This window comes from Acinonyx jubatus, chromosome E4 (genome assembly GCF_027475565.1).
Source record: "Acinonyx jubatus isolate Ajub_Pintada_27869175 chromosome E4, VMU_Ajub_asm_v1.0, whole genome shotgun sequence".
Lineage (NCBI taxonomy): Eukaryota > Metazoa > Chordata > Mammalia > Carnivora > Felidae > Acinonyx > Acinonyx jubatus.
This window is the reverse complement of record NC_069395.1, coordinates 49849330-49868369: the sequence shown is the minus strand read 5'-3', so window position 1 is coordinate 49868369 and position 19040 is coordinate 49849330. Positions and strand designations below refer to the sequence as shown.

General features: G+C 48.6%; 1 protein-coding gene and 1 long non-coding RNA gene across 9 annotated transcripts in view; both read right to left on the bottom strand.

Moving 5' to 3' along the window:
• Positions 1-19040, bottom strand: part of ASTN1 (astrotactin 1) — a 300145-nt gene that overhangs the window by 22151 nt on the left and 258954 nt on the right. For all 8 annotated transcript variants that reach the window (XM_027074277.2, XM_053209407.1, XM_053209406.1 and 5 more), the window contains 2 exons: positions 9102-9370; positions 2654-2787 (listed from right to left, as the gene is read on the bottom strand). In XM_027074277.2, the coding sequence (XP_026930078.1) occupies positions 2654-2787; positions 9102-9370 (403 nt within the window). The remainder of the gene's footprint in view (positions 1-2653; positions 2788-9101; positions 9371-19040) is intronic.
• Positions 9384-17666, bottom strand: LOC113603790 (uncharacterized). Its single transcript, XR_003425491.2, has 3 exons — positions 17539-17666; positions 16582-16670; positions 9384-16300 (listed from the first exon to the last, which is right to left on the bottom strand). It is a non-coding gene; the product is annotated as an uncharacterized LOC113603790 (long non-coding RNA).

Here is a 19040-nt window from a genome sequence, read left to right as displayed (position 1 = left end):
ATCACTGTGGATGGAGCACACTAAAGCAAAAGTCAATTTCAATTCAGCAAATATTTGTTAAACACCTATTGTAAGAATGACCTTGGGGCTAAAGATGCAGGGGAGTGGTCAATAGACAACTATACATGTGCTTATAATAATGTGTGATAAGAACTTTAAGAAGAAATCACGGGAGGCTGTGGGAGCAATAGCAAGGAATTTAACCAGTGGGAAAATAATGCAAAACACATGCTCTTTAGTGGCTTACTCTGAAGCAGCTCATAGTTTGCATATGACATTAAAGATGGAACAGACCCAAAACAGTGCGGATATTGACAAATTCATTAATTAGAGTCATATGCAGAGTGCTATTTTGAAGAAAAAGCATTAGGAAGCTTAAGTGAGTAACTAAGCCTTTCTGAGAACTCAGATTCTTTGGAAAAATGGACTGAAGCCCCCCTCTCCTGAAAAATAGCGTGCGTGATTACAGAGACTCGTGTAAAACCAGAGTGCATTTCTATTTGCAATGACCAGTCAACATTCAAGAAACTAACGTCTGCCACTAAAGAAGTGATTAAAGTTGACACAAGAAGTGAAGTCCTTAATAGAGGCTCCTGCTTATGGAACCTCTGCTTATGGAAAGTTAGCCCAATTTGATCTTTAGCGATGACATACAGTAAACACAGGTTTGGAGAAAAAATCAGCCCTAAGACACCAATGGTGGGCTCTTGTGTCCACCTAGTGATAACTATTTGACGGCTTCAGTGTTGTGTCAAAGGTAATTTTCTTAGTTGGTGAATCCATCCAGAAGCATCATCTGCTTCCAGTGGCCCCCTTTATACCAAAAGAAAGGACTTCTACTGACAATGAGCTTGATTCTCTTTTGACTCAAGAGGTCCAAGTCATGGCCGTAAAGAGCAAGAAACGAAGGGCCGGTGTATCTAAAACTACCCTTAGAGAGAGGTCGTGTAGACAACATTGCTCTGGACTGACCGTCTACTGTTGTGTCCTCCTCCTTCTCAGTTCTCTTCCTGCTCATCCTGGCCCGTTGGTAATGCCCACCTGTGCTCCCATGCCACAGGCCAGACGGCAGCGTCCAACAGAACCAGCCTCCCATTTGCTGGTTTCCTCCTGCCGGCTCGCTCTTGCTGACTCGGCCCTCCTGTTCCCGCTGGTCCTGATCCTCCCTTTGGGCTTTCTCTGCCTCACCAACCCACGGGGCCACGCAGGTCTGGCTGTTCCTGCCAGCACTCTTTATTAGACACCATATGTCTGTGCTTCACCTCTAGGGCAGATGCCACAGTAGAGGCTAAGGCGGTTCCTGCCTCAGGCCCTTTACAGGAATTTCACCAGTTCTGTTCAGCCTTCCCCTGAGGGCAAGGAAATTGGACATGTTCACTGTGAACCACCCTAGCAGCCCTCTGTACTCTGTTCACTCCTCAAAGGCACATACCCCCTGATGCTCATCCCCAACTCTCCTCTTCCCAGTTTATACTTACTCTGGAGCAGCCTTTCTCATAGCTGTGGTTGCATCTCTCATTTCTTTGGGGTTGATTTAAATCTTATCTTTAGTGCCTTTTTTTTAAAGTGTTTATTTATTTTGCGAGAGAGAGAGAGAGAGAGAGAGAGAGAGAGCACGCTAGTCGGGGAGGGGCAGAGAGAGAATGGGAGGCGCAGAATCCGAAGCAGGCTCCAGGCTCTGAGCTGTCAGCACAGAGCCGGACGTGCGGCTTGAACCCACACACCGTGGGATCATGACCTGAGCCGAAGTAGGGTGCTTAAATGACTGAGCCACCCAGGCGCCCCCTAGTGTCTATATTTTCTACAGAGCTCCAGACTGTCTTTCCCTCTGACCACTGAACATCTATCTCCATTAGGACTGCCCCAACAGAACCCCAAGACGGGTCCACACGAACACAGCCTCCTCCTCAAGCCTGCTTCTTTTCTCAGCTGTGGCCTATTCATCTTCCCAGCCACGGGGGCAGGAGTCTTAACATCCATTCTCAACTCATCCCTCTTTCCCCCTCCCACCAACAAGTCACCCACTGCCCCCTGCTGGTTCTACCTAAAGTCATCTTTCTATCGTGTCCTTCCCACACTATCACGGCTGAGATCCCAGCTTCTTAGCGGTGGTGGTTCTGCTTCCTGCTCAGTGACCTTGGAAAAATTCAGTCCATCTGAATGCATTTCCTTATCTCTTAAATGAAAGTGATAACAGTACCTAATAGCTCCACACGGTGCCGCCACCCAGGGCGTCCTTGGCCTAGTTAGCGGCTCGCTACAGGCCTCTCACTTCCTCCTTTGCGACACCACTTTATCCTCTGATCTGCACGTGCTGTCCTACCCCCTCCACCTTCAGGGAGAGATTCAAGGGCCACCTCCTTCATGAAGGCTTCACCATTCCCCAAATTCAGACTTGACCGTTCCCTTTCACACTTGGCTGAAACGTCTCACAGAACTCCTAGAACTCTTATCGTCTGTCTTCTACCTACAGCTTCTCTGTGTGCCTGCCTCCCCCGGAAGATGGAAAGCTGGCCGAGGGCAGGTACTGCCTCGCGGTTTTCTTACCCAGCACCCAGCCTACTGCTTTGCACACAGTGGACCCTCTGTAATCTACGTGTGCAGAAGCGTGCGGAGGCGTGCATGCAACAGAGGCAGAGAAGGGGAATCGTACACAGGCTGTGGGAGAGGCGCACAGGTAGGGAGTCCATCAGCTCCAAAAGCGGTGGAGTCACATCGACACCAGTCCTCGATGACGTCTCCAGTCCCTGAGCACCACAGGGAGCTCATGGTGGCCTCCTGCAAGAGCTGCAAGAGAGGGCAGGGGAGAGAGTGAGCGTCCAGGAGTCGGGGCTGGGCCACCACAGTCGAGAGACAGAATCGAGGCTCCGTCTGCTTCTTTGGTTTTTGCATTTTTAAAAACGTTCATTTATTTATTTTTGAGAGTGAGGGAGAGAGAGAGAGCACACGAGTAGGGGAGGGGCAGAGAGAGAGAGAGAGACAGACAGTCAGACAGAGAGCCGGAAGCAGGCTCCGAGCTGTCAGCACAGAGCCCAACGCCAAGAGATCATGACCTGAGCCAGAGTCGGACACTGAGCCACCGCGCCAGGGCTCCGCTTGGTTCTAAATAATATCCGGGCAGTAGGCTGTGGCACCGCCTCACCATTTTTTGAGCTAAAATTCCTAATCCCTGGAGACCGTTTCTGGGAAGCCAGACCTCGCAGGACCTGTAGGGTGCCTCTCTCTCATTAATGTGACAGGTGAAGGGCTGTCACTTTGGAAGCAAGTCTTACTTCTCCCTCCTACTCCAGCCGTCATTCCACATCCGGGGCCCTAGCGACAGTAACCTCTGTCCCATACACTGCCCTTACCTCCCTTTCCTCTGCCCTGAGGCCCTTGGCCCTTTCTCAAATGCCTCTCTGTGCCTCCTTGTGTGGCCTCTGCACCCTGCCCAGCATGGCTTCCTCATTCCTTCAGCACGCCTTGTACCCCACGTACGATAATTACACAGTTCTGCCTTGGGTTGTGATTGCGTATGAGGCCTCTCTCTCCTGGTAGAGGGCAGAAAGTGCGGCCGACACGCTAAGAACCGGGCTCCAGAGCTGTCTGCTCTGGGTGAGGACTTCGGCTCTGCCAATCACTGCCGTGGGACCTTGGGCCAACTGCATAAATGTTTCCTCACTGGAAAGACGGGAGACAAACAGCACTTTCCTTACAGGGTTGTGATGATCACATGAAATAATATACGCCAAAGGGCATAGCATAGTACTTGTGCTATGCACGCACTAGTCGCATATAAATAGTACACAGCAGTCATCAATAAATGTCAGCAATTATTATTGTGTTTGAATGACAGAGTGGGGTCTTATGGGGAAGCTTATAAATGCCGCAGAGCCTAGAACAATTCTTTATATACAGTGTTTTCATAGCAGATATTCACTATTAAATGAAAGGACAAAGGATAAAATTAGACCAGTCAAGGAGAAGAACTTGAGATGGGGCAATTCTCTGGCGAGGAAGCAGATCCTGACGGGCACTGACCCCTCAGCGGGGTGCTGCTGCCTCAACCCCAGGCCAGGGATGGGCAGAGGGGGAGGCTGGCCGCATGGCACATGGCTGGCCAAGCTGGCCAAGGTCAGCTTTCTCTCTGGGTCAGCCCATCTACTGCAGCCGCCGCTTTTCCTGTGAGTCTCTTCTCTCTGACCCGCTCTTACCAAACCCACATGGAAAATTTGGGGCCAAGAAACTGAAAGAAAGAGACGGGGAGGGGGGGTAGGAGGGAGAAAGGAAAGAAAGAAGGAAGGAAAACGTGAAAAAAAAAGAGGAGAAGAAGAAGAAGAAAAAAAAAGAGAGAGAAAGCCCTACAAAAATCAAAACGTTCACGCTGAAAGCCAGTATCCCAAGTTACGTTGCTTCAGAACTTGACATAGTTGAAAATAAGGGTCAATATTGATCTTCCTCATCCCAATCCCTCAGGTTGGGAGCATCTAGGGAGCAGGGGCCAATTCCTGAGTATCACTAAAATATGTGTGCAGTTTTAGAATCTCAAGGCCCTTGTAGGGCTAACACTTTAGTTTGAGCTCCTTGGAAAATGGTTATGATTGACAGTGGAGGACACTTAGAGTCAAAGAGGTGAGGTGAGCTGCTCAGGGTCACGGGCTAGTGAATGGGGGCAGTGACAGAACCTGAGCTCAAGGTGACCCATGCTACATCTCAGGCTCTTTCTAGCAAAGCTCTCTTCATAAACGCTGGATCTGCCAGTTCCCAGCATGAAGCCGGGCGCACGGTAGGTGCTCACTTTATGCTCTGCCTGCCTGAACCATATTCAAATCAAAAGTATACTTTTCTAAACTAAGAAAACAGACTTTCATTGAGATCGGTAGAATAGAGAGGAAATTGTGGCTGCCCGTTTACAGTCTTCCATCAACAATTACTAGCCAAGCACCTGTGGGGGTGTTTCCTGTGCTTGGCGTTAAGGATACAGCGATGCATAAGATATATACAGTCTCTGCCCACATAAATCTTGCAGCAAAAGAATAAACAAGCACAAGTTACATAAGTAGCCAAATAACTACAACTGGGTGGTGGGGCTCCAACGGAAAAGGGTGAAATGCGGCAGGAGGGACAAGGAGGGCGGCCGGTCTCACAGAGGAGTTTGGGAAAGCCTCCCTGAATATGTGTTTTTATTGAACTTGGAGGGACAGATCAGGAGTCTGGTTACAAAAGATGGGGAAGTGTTCCAGGCGGAAAAACCAATATTAAGAAGACTTCAGCCTGGATGAAACTTGACCTCTAAAATCAATGGAGAAAAGGTTGCTCTGGCTCTAAGAGACAGAGTGAAGGGGGAAGAGGTTCTCAGCAAAAGGAAGCAAAAGGAAGGGGTGGGGCGTGTTACAGAGGTCGTGTGGGCCATGGTGAGGGGCAGTGTCACATTCTGAGGGCAGCCGCAAGCCATTAAAGTGGGTATTTTTTATGGTTATTTATTTTTGAGAGAGAAAGAGTGGGTGAGGGGCAGAGAGAGAGGGAGAGACAGAGAGTCCCAAGCAGGCTCCATACTGTCAGCACAAAGCCAGACTTTGGGCTCGATCTCATGAACTGTGAGATCATGACCTGAGCCGAGATCAAGAGTCCGCACTCACTGGCTGAGCCACTGAGGTGCCCCATTAAAGTGTTTTAAATAGGGGGACAACATTATCAGATTTCCAACCCAAAGGAGTAAGGACCAACACTTATGACAACAAACATTTCTTCAAAAGCTTTAACTTTCCACTTTTGACTCACACAATTCCACGAGTTCTGACTCCCTCAATCCTGGGTCATAGCTAGCTGCAGAAGGCAGGACAGGGTAGAAGAGAGGAATCAAGAAGAGGGCCTTTTGGAAAGGAAGGGGGAAAAAGTTAACGTTTTTCTTAGTATCTGCAATGTGTCAGGCATTGCCTGGGGAGTCCTCATTTGTTATGAGATTTAATCCTGATTCCAGAAAAGAAATGGGATTTTCCCAGTTTTGTTATTATTTTGTTCTAAGGAAAGCAGCTGAACTTTTGAGCCAAGTTCACCGGTCCCTTCATTCCTCCATTTATTCATTTCATTCATTGATTCAGCAAAGTGCTCACTATGTGTCCACTACAACTCGGCACTGGGGTTCCACAGAAGAACGAGTGCTTCTCAGGGTCTCCAGGAGAGTGAACCATGTGAACACTTGTGATAGGAGGTGATACGCGTTCCAGAAGATGTATGGATACAGACAATGTGCCGTGAAGGCACATGGGTTGGCCTTGGAGAACAAGGGAAGGCTTGTCACAGCGGGTGATGCTTGAGCTGAAACCTGGAAACACTTCACAGCAGGAGTTTGCCAGTGGCAGAAATGTATGACAAGCCATTCCTGGGAGCGAGAGTGACAAGTGTGAAGGGCTAGATGCACAACAGAAAATGTGTTTAAGGAGGTACAAAGAGTTAAAATTTGGAGGATAGAACATAAAGTATAGAGTGGGTACACCCTAACCGTGTAAGTGAAGACACCGTTGGGACAATGAAGGGCCCTTATAATGACATGCTAAGGATTTTAGATTGTATGTAACAGATTCTGCAGAGCCACTGAATTATCTTGCTGCAGTAAGACCAGATATCCACATCAGAGAGAAAACTCTGACTGGTCTCACAGGAAAACCAGTAAGAGGTTACTGTAACAAGATGGCGGCCTGATGTTACAGTGGATGACTGAAATAGTTTCTGTGATGGGGGTACAGTAACAAGAGAATGGATTCAAGGTATTTGTCTCTTTTTTTAAACTGTAAAAAATGTTTTTATTTATTTTTGAGACAGAGGTTGACAGAGCATGAGCAGGGGAGGGGCAGAGAGAGACAGGGAGAGACAGAATCGGAAGCAGGCTCCAGGCTCTGAGCTGTCAGCCCAGAGCCCGACGCGGGGCTCGAACTCACAGACCGCGAGGTCATGACCCGAGCCGAAGTCGGACGCTCAAGCGACTGAGCCACCAGATGCCCCTGGATTCAAGATATCTGTGATCCCTGGTGATACACAGATGTCAGGGAGTGACAAGAAAAGGAAACATACTTGGTCTCCATTTGGGGCAACTCGGTAGAAGAGAATCCCATTCACTGAGATTGAAGCACAATGTTTGTGCTGTTTGGGGTGGAAGATGGTGAGTTCAAGTTTGTTGGGTCTGGGACACCTGGTGGGTTATACGGCTCCACCTACTGGTTTCTGGGCTGCTTCTAATCACAGACTGAAATATGGCATCACAGATTATCTGGTCCCAGAGAAGGAGGCCAAGGAGACCAAGAGAGGTTAGAAAATTGGTTCCAGACATGCCAGAGAGGTAGGGATAAGAACACACGCTGACTTACAGGTTTTGTGACTTAGCACCCCCACCCCCTCCTTTGCTTCTACACTCCACATCCTCATTCTTTGGGAGAAAGAGAAAATTGGAAGGAAAAGCAGAGGAGTAGAGAGAATGAGCAGAGAAGAAAGAATGCGTTTAAGGAATAAGAAAGAACAACTACGTGATGGTGACTGAACCGATTCGGCCACCTTGTCTATGCGTTTAGAAATTAAAATATTCAAAACACAGCCAGATGCCTGGTATCTCCCAACCACTCTCGTGAAACCAGTGCAGGGAGACAAGGAGGGGCCAAGATGTGGCAAGTAGGAGATCCAGAGAGGGGGATGATGAAGACAGATTCCTCTAGCTTCCCCATCATGCTCATGACGCCCCTGCAGGAAGCCATGAGTCTCTGTCCTCCTCTCCCACCAGGCTCTTCCTTATTCTGCAGCTTTGCACGCCTTGCCCCGCAGCACAGAGCTGGGAGTGTGCTCTCTGCCTCTGCTGTTCCCAGGCAAGTGCACAGGTGATCCTGGGGCACCAGCAGCCTTGGGTGCTCACAAAAGACAGGTAAGGGCGCTGCGTTAAAGCCACCACAGCTCTGGGTCTCCACAGTGACACCAACCCCTCCTCCTCATCATCCTTGTAAACCCCCCTCTCGTGGGCCTTTCTCTCCAACTCCTCCTCCCCAGTCACTTCTACTAGACTGAAGAGGAATTCATAGGCCAAAGGAACCATTTATTCTTTTGAGAAACCTTGTCTTCAAACACTCAGTGAAATGTCTGTGGCAGAGGCGGAAAGGTGAGGGAAGCCCACGTGTGCAAAATCTGTCCTTGTTGGTCTGAGCATCACCTGTGAAATAACACGATACACCAGGTGTCCCTTAAAGGAGGACAGACAAAGCAATTATGGCCCCACCTCGATGGACACACCTCTCAGGCAGGTAAGCAGCTCTCTGCTCCGACTCTACTATGTCTTGTCCCCAAGGCCACCTTGGCCTGTAGTCTCAAAAGTCCCACACCCTGAGCTTTCGTGTTTTTATTCTTGTCATCGTCATCACCGTTGCTGTTGTGTGTTTGACCCGCTCTGTTCTGTCTGCCCTTGAGAAGATCAGAGAGCTAGGAGATGAGCTAAGCCACAGGTCTCCAGCTTATCCCTTTGGGTCCATTCGTTTTTTCGCAGCACCTTTGGAAAGGGAGCCGCAGAGGGACAGGGGGTGCTGCTGGGAAAGGTCATGATCTAGTGGCATTATTTGAGGCGGAAGATTTGCATGGATGTGGTGTTTTATAGTCTTTGTTCTCAGAGTCAAAGTGACGGGCAGAAAACCATCCCCTCCAGGCTAAGACCAGACCCTTCCCTTCGGGACCTGGGCCTGACGCACTCCTCCTAACCTCGCAGCTGGTCCAGGCTCGGGATCTGTTAGGGGAGCTGAGCCTCCTCTCACGACTGGCCCCTGAGGCTTTCTGAACAAGGCCTTTAGTGACTACGAATGCCATGCCTCCCTCTCCACCTTTTTCTTTCCAGCCCTTGTTGCTCAAGGACCTACCCTAATGCTGAGTTGTGACTCCTGACTCATTACCATGGGTGTTGTGGATGCACTGATTTGATTTCATATGCAAACATGCGAATCTAAACAAATGATGTGCCCGGATTAGCTCAACAAAAAGTCTCACTATCCATATTCTAGCAGGGAGCTCAACTACACCCTGTCACCCCCAGGCCATCTGGAAAGCCCTCTGTTGTTGCTCAGGCCTCCCAGAGTCAAGGGTCCCAGGCCTCTTACCCTCTGGGTCTGGTTGTTGGTCACCAGTTCATAGATGGGGGCTGCTCTGGTCACCTCCAGCAGAACTGGCTCAGCAGGAGTGTCAGGGCTGGATGTCACATGACACAGGGGGCAGGATGAGGGGCATCGTCCCTTGCTCTGGCACTCCATGCGGACCCCAGCTGCCATGCGCTTGGTGCCAGACTCTGACAGGCTGGCGATGTATTCTGGGAACGTCAGCACCTTGGGGTCTCTTTCCCGCTCCTCCGACTCATCGGATGGAGAGTTGCCTGCCGGACACAAAACGAAAAGGAACAGTGAGCAAGGATCATCAAAGAGCAAGGTCTTGCATGTTCTTGTGGCCCGAGTGCCGGAGTCAAATCGTAGGGAGGTCACGAAATGTCACTGGCAGGTTACAGATGTGATTCTGACCTCCCATTGAATAGGGGGAACCCAACCTCCCAGTAACCAACAGAGTTGGAAACAGCCTTCTAAATGTGAGATCAGGTTGTTTCCTTTCAGAGAATCATCAGCTCTACCGATCCCCTCAGAGGGAGGCATCTTCAATGCATGTGCAGGATCTAGGACTATCATCAGGAATACAAACAGTAGCAACAGTGATTATTCCGGGACTCAGCTCCCTCATCCATTAAATGAAGATATTCCTAGTACTACCTCTAGCGTTGTGTGATGAATAAATGACAACATGTTTTTAAAGCACACACCCCAGTGGCTAGTGCATGGCCAACCACCATCATAACAGTCTTCATTATAACCACAGGTAAGATTTACCTAAACTATGAAGTGAGATCCGGTCCAGGCCTCCTTCAACCCTTACAAGAACTCTCTGCATGGACTTCCATCATTGCATCCATTTTATGGGTGAGGAAAGTGAGGTCAAGAGCCTTAAGATCACACAAGGGTAGTAGGTGGTCAGAGCTGGGATTTGAATCCAGTTTTGCCAGATTCCAAAGCCTTTGAGTCATTGGGGGGAAGAAGAGGACTTCTCTGCTTCATTACCCATCAATGTATTGAATATGGGGAGGGAGTTCTGGCTTTTTCAAAAAGATCTGCGTTCCAAAGCACTCCAAAGAAACAGGTTCACATCGCCCTTGATTGATGAGTAAAAAAGGTAGCTAGAGAAACTCTTGGTTTATTTTTGGTGTCAAAGATGAGAAATGCCTACCCGAACATAATACTTTGTTCCCTATGGAAGAAAGCATGGCTTGATATTTGTCCTCCAAGCCTTCATGATTTCCCATTTAACCTCTTCACTCCAGAGGAAGATGGAAGTAGGGTCCGCTGACCCAAGTCTACCTTTGCCTTGGGTTCCTTTCTACACCCCTGGCCTTTTGTGACACCACTGCAGTCCCGAACATGAGATAATTTCATGCAGACCACAGAGATTTTAGGAACAAGGGGCAGATCTAGAACATTCATTCTGGTCATCTCGGCCTGATCTGGGGGAAATGCAGTACTCGATGCGCCAGATCTCTGGGGGAAATGGTTGGAAGGTTCCAGAAGGTGACCGGGATACAACCCATTGACTTGATAACAAGGTTCTCTCTTGTGGGGTCCAGGGAGTGCTTTGCTCGCCTGTCTCTTGTTTGTTATGTAATATGAACCTGTTTGGAAACGTCATGAGACATTTCAGCACTGTTGTCTCCCAGATGAACACCCTCATTATGTGGATGAGGCATCTTCATCCAGAGACTCCACTGACATGGCTTTCCCCCTGCTCACTAACACAAAGGATTCTCTCAGTGACTGCAAACACGGGATACAATTCATTTCACATTTGCTTTTTGTTTAATAACAAACCCAGAGTGGAACTGAAGCCTTTCCTAGTTTATAAAAACTGCATAACTACACGTACCAAAACCAAGAATGATGTTATCAAATAGGGAGGCCCAGGAGCCCACACCAGCGAGCCCCAAGGTCCCTTGAGCCACATGTAAATCCTGATTGACATTCAGGCTTATGCAACTCAGTCAGTCCCATGGCTGAGAGTATTTGTAAAATGACCACAATCTGGAAGGACTCTCCTCACCCAGCCCCTGGCCAGGCCTCAGTCTTCTTCAACAGGCTATATAGACTGGGCAGGGAGAAGAAGTGAATGAGGTCTTGGATTCTTGATACGATTTCTAGAAAAAAAGGCCTTCATTCATTGGGGAAGTGAATGAAACTCCAAAAAAAAAAAAAAAAAAAGAAAAAAAATCAGTGAAAACACAGTGCGTCTTTTCAAGACAAAATTTAAAAATTTTTGCTGCACAAACCTTGCCACGGAGCTCGAGTGTCTCCTGGAGGGCCCTCGTGACCCTTCCGATCAGATTCATCTCCTCAACCCACAGCCCTCCTTGTGGAGTGTATTCAACAGAGGCGGGGAAAAGAGGTCCCATGAAATGACCACTAGATGGCGATATCAAGTGTAAAATGACTTCTGTGAGAGGAAAAATCTTGCAATGAATTCTGTGTGGCCACTCTGGTACTATACAGAAAATAAACTTGGAAAAGTAACACCTGGCAACTTAAAAAAGTGTGTGACAGTGCCATTTTTTTTCCCAGTGGAATAAGAAAAAAATTTAATGAGTAGCCTAATTCCAGAAAATGTATCCTAAGGAGAAACAATAGAGAGCAAGAGACAGGTAATTCTGAGAGACGGAGAATGAAAATCCTCCCTCAATATCCTTCACATGGAGTGACACTTCTAAGTGGAGATAATATGCCACCAAATTCCTTTCCTCTCGCCTTGAATCCCCAAATATCCAGGAACTCTGCCCCCCACTTGCCCACCACACACTCCACACGCATTCAGGTGTAGGACGCCTGCCCATTTATCACTTAGGGTGCACCGCTCTGACAGCCAGATGTGGCCACTAGAGGGCACCGAATCCCCAAACAGTGGCGCTGCGTGACCACCTCCCAGCCCTCCAGCACTCCATCCTTAAGACTTGTAATTGCTGTAACCAGTTGAGAGGCTATTCCCTGGTGGCTGTCTTCTGACTGTCCCAAGCAAAATCAAGATACCACGAATCCCCTTCAATATCCGGGCAGGAGCACGGTTAGGGAGAAGAGAGGCGTGGGAAGGAGGATGCAAAAGAAGATGGTGGCAGACCACCAAACTCTTGTTTTGATCCAGAATCCTATTTTCTTTCTCCTGAAAATATTCAGGTTCATAGAAAGCAGGCCCTGTGAAGGACCCTCTAGCCCCCTGGTCATGCAGTATGGAGCTGTCTAGAGAGGAGCTGGATTTATACAGAAGTGATGAGCAGCGAACTCCCAAAGCCATCCATTCAGGCTCCAGCAAAGAATAGAGATGTGTGTGTGAGAGAGATTTTTCAAAGAGGAAATGCATTTTCCATGTGCAGTTAAAGGCACAATTGGGAAATACTCCTTAAAATGATGGAGTCCGGTGGTGAAAGCCCAGATAAATCTCCCTTTGCCCAAAGAGAGCACCTATAACATCATGTCTGTGGCAAGCGAGAGAGTAGTTCAAATCCTAAAAGCTTTAGGGGAGTCTGATCTTTGACATTTGCTTTTAACTCCCCCTCAGTGTTGGAGTGGGAGGTAGAGAGAGTGCACGGAGAGTCACAGAGAGGAGACCCTCCCTATTTCCTTATTGTTCAATGGCTCTCCCCTCCACCTCCCACTCTGGTTACATTCCTTAGGTACTTCTTGCCTCTTCTGCCCTCTAGATCCCTGGTGGAAATTCTCTAGTACTTTGAGGCACTACGTTGTCTCTTAATAAAATGAATATGCGATTTCAACAAGTTACAGAGACTCTGGACATAAGAAAGGAGCTACAATTAAGGTCTTAAAAGATTATAATTGGCAAAAGTGCCTTCTGATCAAGGGCATCCAGGTGCCCAGAAGGGGCGTGGCCCCCTCTTATCCCTGTTTGCAGAATTCATCGAATTGCTCTCAGGGAGGCTTTGGAGTCCAGCCATGACACTTAGCTTTCATATAAGTAGAAGAACAGCCAACCTGGAATGTAGTTAACAACCCCAAAACTGCAAAGCATTTTGCAAATACAGTTTGCTATAAATAAATGCCATTTGCTTTAGGCTAAATCTGTATCCTACAGCACCCAGTGGATGAATTTCCTCAATAGAATATTGTGGAATGAGAATGTTGGCATCCTCAATGTTTCGAATCTCATTGTGGATGTGCCCATGGCCTTAGGCGTGTACATACTGACCCACCTAGACTCAGGAGCATACGAGGATGATAAAAGCGAGGGACCCATCCTCATACAGGGTCAGCTCTGCTGGTAGGAACTGACAGGTCATGGAGGTGGATTAGTTGTTATGAAGTAAATTGGTACAATTCCTGTAGGATTTGGGGACTGCTTAAGACTCTCTCTCCTGAGTTGGTGCCCAAGGCAATGAGATGCTAATGACATCACAGCCAGAACTACAGAGGTAGTTCATTAGGCAGCAAAGAAATCAAATGCAAACTAATTAGATCCTAGCCCTTGGAGACGGCACAGGATCTACAGGAAAGAAAGCCTGACGTGGGGCAGATGAAGCACAGCCGTGGCAAACCGCACCCTGGAGCCCCCCAACACCCTGCATTCCACCACCCTCCCCGCTGCCAGCCTGCTCCTGGTCACAAAGGGTGTCCGGGAGGTATCTAAATTCACATTTCCATCGACGCCCTCCGGCTCAGATCAGTCTCTCGGGATGTTTGGTCACGTCTTTGGACAGAGAGGTTCAGGTCACTTGGGATGACTTAAAATGAACTCCTAGACTTGCCATAAGACAGTCTCTGAGACCTGAATAAAGTACAATGTGATGGGTTAATAATCAAGGAGAAGGGGACAGGGCATAAACTGGCCACTTCTCTCTACTCCTCTGTAGGAGACAGCGAGTGTTTGGGGTCAGTAATTGTGTTCCAATTGGGTTTCATCTTTGAAACTCCTCTATCCATTTCAAGCATATCCATATCCCTCCTCTCTCTCTCTCACTCTCTCCATGGATATATGTTTTGGGGGGCAGGGTAAAGGGGGTGAATATAACAACCACGATCATAGACTTAAAAGTTAAAAACAAGTCAAACATAAAGAATAAAACCAAAGCATTTGTAAACAGTTGCTAGCCTCGTACTAAAGCTTCGAAGGATCCAGTGGCAAGAACAAAGCGTTATCCTAACCACAGCCAACTCCCCGTCTCTAGCCGGGACCTCTCCCACTGGTGTTAACAAAGCCTTGTCAATAGCTTGCTTGGAAATCCATCTGAATGTCCGACGGGCACCTCAAAGCCACATGTCCCACACTGCTGTGGTCATTCATCCACACTCTCTCCATCAGCCTGCCTCTTCTCTCCAAGGTGCTCGTCCAGCAGATGGCACCAGCTTCCTCACTGCTCAGCATGCGAGGCCCGGCTTCGTTGTCGGTTCTTCCTTGCCCTCCCAACCAATCACCCAGTCTCCACATTCTCTACCTCCCCAAACCATCCACTCCTCTGCTCGCCCATGGCTGCCCCAGTGGCACAGCAGTTTAAAGTGTGAGGTCGGAGTCAGACTGCCCGGGATTGACTTCTGACCTTAGCACTTGCTAGCTGTACAATTTGGGCTGAGTTTCTGAACGTTTCTGGGCCTGGGCTTTCTTGTCCATAAAAAAGAGACAGCAACTGAACTGCTTTCATAAAGCCGCGGTGGAGGTGAACTGATATAATCCATGAAGACAGCTTTGCCGTACCTGGGACACAGTGAGGCCTCTCCGAAGTTAATTACTCTCACGATGCCTGTCTACTTGCCTGCCCCACCTGCTACCAAACGGGCTCCTTGAGGGGCAAAACTGTGTCTAGTTCTTCCACTGTAATGTCCCACAGTGTTGTTATTGCCTAACAAGTAGCTAATGCATTCGACAATTCATTAAGCAAATATGTATTGAATGTCTACCGACGTCTGTCGAATTAATAAATCATTTATAATGACTTGTATACGACGTGACTAGGTACTAACCAGACAGGCAGGGTTTCAATTCGTTTCTCGCCTTGCCATCCTGGGTTCTTTTGAGATTTTCTGGTTTTCTCCTAAAAAAAAGAGGGACGTCCATCCAGGGCAAGTTCCACCCCTCTCAGGGACAAATGTGAACTGGCCCGAGTTAACCTGATTGCAAAAATTTGAGGAAATACCGCAAAAGGACACCTTGCAAATTGGGTAAAATCTCAAAGGCTATGGCTGTACATGGAGTGTTTGCCTTGGGATAGAAGGAGTTAAGCTTAAAAAAAGGAGCAGCCGATTGTGGCACCGACGAGCAGGCAGTGGTTTTCCCGTGACTAGTAAATGTGGGAGCGTTACAGCCACTAATGTCGCAAAGTGGCAAACGGATATGATTGGCGTCCTGGGCCATGAGGCCGCGGGTATCCGACAGCGGCTGAGGTGGAAGGCACATCGCTGTGGGGGGCGTGACAGCATTTGTTCTGGGATTCAGCATCGCGCATTCTACTTCACCAATAAAAAAAGACAGTGGTTGTAACAGCAAGAGCGGGGGGGATGCTCTAGCCCCCAAGAATGGCCCTAAGGATGAAACATGGAAACCTGTATCTTCTGCAGTTTTCCTACCTTGCCCCATCTCAGCCTGTACACAGGAGCCCACCCACGTTTCCAGGCACATCCATCATTACCCATGAGCTTAGAGGAAGCACATCTTTGGGGATGTGCTTTTGGGATTAAATACTAGAAAACCATTGGTTCACAACGGTCCAACGTGTTGGACATAGACTTTATATTCCTGCCCTTCCCTACACATGAATTCACAATTAAAAAATATCCTATATCAGGATGTATTCTTTTGGCCCTCAAATTAAAGTTTCTGAAACTTCAGATCTAGTTCTTTGGCACTTCTTCAGGAAGCTTCTGGAAAGAGCAAATGGTCTTTGTTATAGGCATGAGCAGCATCTCTGGGTGTGGTGAGGTCCAGTTAAATAATTAGCAGTCGTCAAACATCCACTGGGCACCTTGGCAAAGCACAATTAACTGTGGGGTTGAAGAAAAGGTGTCTTCTGGAAAATTGAATTTTTTGTTTAATTGATACTTAGCCAGAAAATGCTTACTTTTCCTCCAATTCCTGTTGACATTTTTCTTCTCTAAAAATGCAGTTTTCCAATTTTCTGCCTGCCTCGTGAAGCATTGCCTACCACACAGAATTAAGCCTTTCCTCAAGGCACCTCAGGTGATCGTTTTGTTTATCAATTGTGACTGTGCAGATTTAGAAGCTGTAGGAGACAGAAATAAAACGGTACATGTACCCCAAAAGGCTTTTGAAAAGTTGATCGACAACCTAAGGTTACAGTTTCTTAGGATTCCCTCTCCCCTTGATGGGCACGTTGTCAAACAAACGATTGCCTGGTTGAGGTTCCTGGCTAGTTGGGTTCACGTTAAACTGAAGTTTTGCTGCAGGTGCAATGCTCTGTCTTTGCCAGAAGTCGTTAGTCCTCTTTGGCATGGGAACAGTTAATCGAGTAACGAACTGACCAAACCTCTGACCAAAACTCACCAAAGCCTCTGTCAGCCTCTTTTTTGGTCAGTAATAGTGATGGTCCACTTAGGAGGAGAGGTTGAGTCCAAAAAATGGAATAGCGGCACCTGCCGAGGGATTAATAAAAACACAAAGATGGTCTTTGCCTGGCTGTGACTCCATCTGCACCCCCTTTAATCTTGAACGTAGTGAAAAGGGGAAAAACGAAGAAAGCGCCATGAACCGCCGCTTTGAGGATGCCTAGAGACCCATCTTTACTTAGCCCCATGTGTCTCAAGAGGATCGATAATAAAATCCAAGAATTCCTAGGAAGCCCTAAAGCTTTGTCAGACATGAACCCTTCTCGTCAGCTAGACTGCCAGTCCCCAGTGGGCCAGAAACTGCCTGGTTCTCACCCAATGCCTGGCACTCGGTGAGCATTCAACAAATACAAAGGGGTGGCAAGAAGCAAAGGGATTGTAGCTCTTTCTGGTCTCTCACCGCCTGTAACTCCTCGAGTCCGTAACCCAAAGCCTCATTAGGATTCACCATAGAGTTGAGGCCAGGAAACCTGATGTGGCTCAGGGGGTTATCTGGAAACAGTTACTAAGTGCATATGGGAGATGGGGCTGGTATCACTGTTCTCACACACCAAAAATTCTCTCTTCCCTCCGCCTTTCTCTATACATTTATTCATTTATCTATTTTAAAGTTTATGTATTTTGAGACAGAGAGAGAGAGAGAGAGAGAGAGAGAGAGAGAGAATGAGTGGGGGAGGGGCAGAGAGAAAGGAGGACAGAGAATCCCAAGCAGGCTCCGCACTGTCAGCACAGAGCCTGATGTGGGGTTCAACCTCACGAACGTGAGATTGTTACCTGAGCCAAAGTTACCTGAGCTTAATGGACTGCACCACCCAGGCGCCCCCTTCCTTCCCTATATATTTATTAAGATCCTCTCTGCTCCCATCGTCCCTACTAGAAGTAATTCCACTGGTACCTGGAGCCCGTGTCCAGAAGAGCACCCACCACTGCATCAGACTGAGTTTGGTTCCATGTCTTGTCTGTCCCACTCTTCTCCAGGATGGGGCCTTACTCACCCATACGTCCCCAGAGCCCAGCACTGGGTACTCCGCAGGTACTTGCTCAGCCTTGGCTGAAGTGTAATGAATATACGTGCACACTGTCGAACACCCTTTTGTAATGTTGACGTGATTCCATTTTTTCATGTGCCTCTTACAGCCCGACACGCTATTTACCAGATGCCTTTCATGCGACTCTGAGCGGTTCTCCAAGGTTTTTGTTCTTATCCAGTCTCTCCCCCTTCATTTCCCAGGGCTGCCAAAACAAATCAGCACCAACAGAGTGGCTTCAAACAATTTATTCCTCCAGTTCTGGAGGCACAAAGTCCCAAATCAAAGTGTCCACAGGGCCACGCTTCCTCTGCAAGCTCTCGGGAAGAATCCTTCCTCGCCTCTGCCAGCTTCTAGTGGCTCACCTCATGGCATTTCTTGGAGTTTCTCGGCTTGAAGCTGCACCGCTCCGATCCTGGTCTCAGCTGTTAGGCGGTCGCCTTCTCTGTGCCCAAAGTTTCCAAGTTTCCCTCTTCCTTCTAAGGACACCAGTTGTTGGATTTGGGACCCACTCTGTGAATTATATCGGCAGAGAACCCGTTTCCAAGTAAGGTCACATGAGGTGGGCATGAGTTTTAGGGAGACGCCACTCAGGATGTAAGAGCTGCAGTCCCTCCACTGCAGTGTCCATAGCCTGTAGCATTGTGACATCAACCACTGAGCTCTCCCCTGATCGACGGCCAGTGATGCCTGGGGGCTGGCCGTGCACCTGCTGGACTTCCTCCCAGGGCCCCAGGCAATGGGAAGAGAGAAGAAGTTTTCGGCTCCCTCAGCATCCCGAGGCCCCGCTGCAGCTCTGTGCAGCTTCTCGTCAACATCAAAATAAACCTGACATGGAGATTCAGAGTCACAGCCTTGTGGATGTACAGAGCTGCACGGGATTATCCCTGCTGACAGAGCGGCATGGGGAGGGAGGCGGAGGACGGGGCTCAGAGAGAGGGGAAAATGAGGAGCACCCGTGGGATGGCTCTTTGCGACCCTCCATTAGTGGAGAGACCACCCGAGTGAGTGTAACGCTCAGCGGGCTCCCAGCAGAGCCTCCCGTGCTCTTGTCCGCAGGTTAGCTCTTTTCTCCAGTCTTGTGTGTCTTGTCTGGGAAGCTGTGCTGGGAAGCCAAGTGCACCCTCAGACCACTCGGGGGCAGAAGGAGCCAGGATCACTCTGGGGAGTAGCCCAGGCACAAGTGGAGGGAGAAGCCTGGACCAGAGAGACACCGCTCCCAGGACCAGCGTGGGCCTCTCTGAGCTTCTGGTCCTTTCCGGAGTGGAATTAACGATGCTTCCTCCTATTTCCCAGGCAGTATCATTTGCCAGTCAGGGGTGCCCAGGAGTCCCCTTCGCTTTGCCAGAGCCATCCCCTCAGGGACATT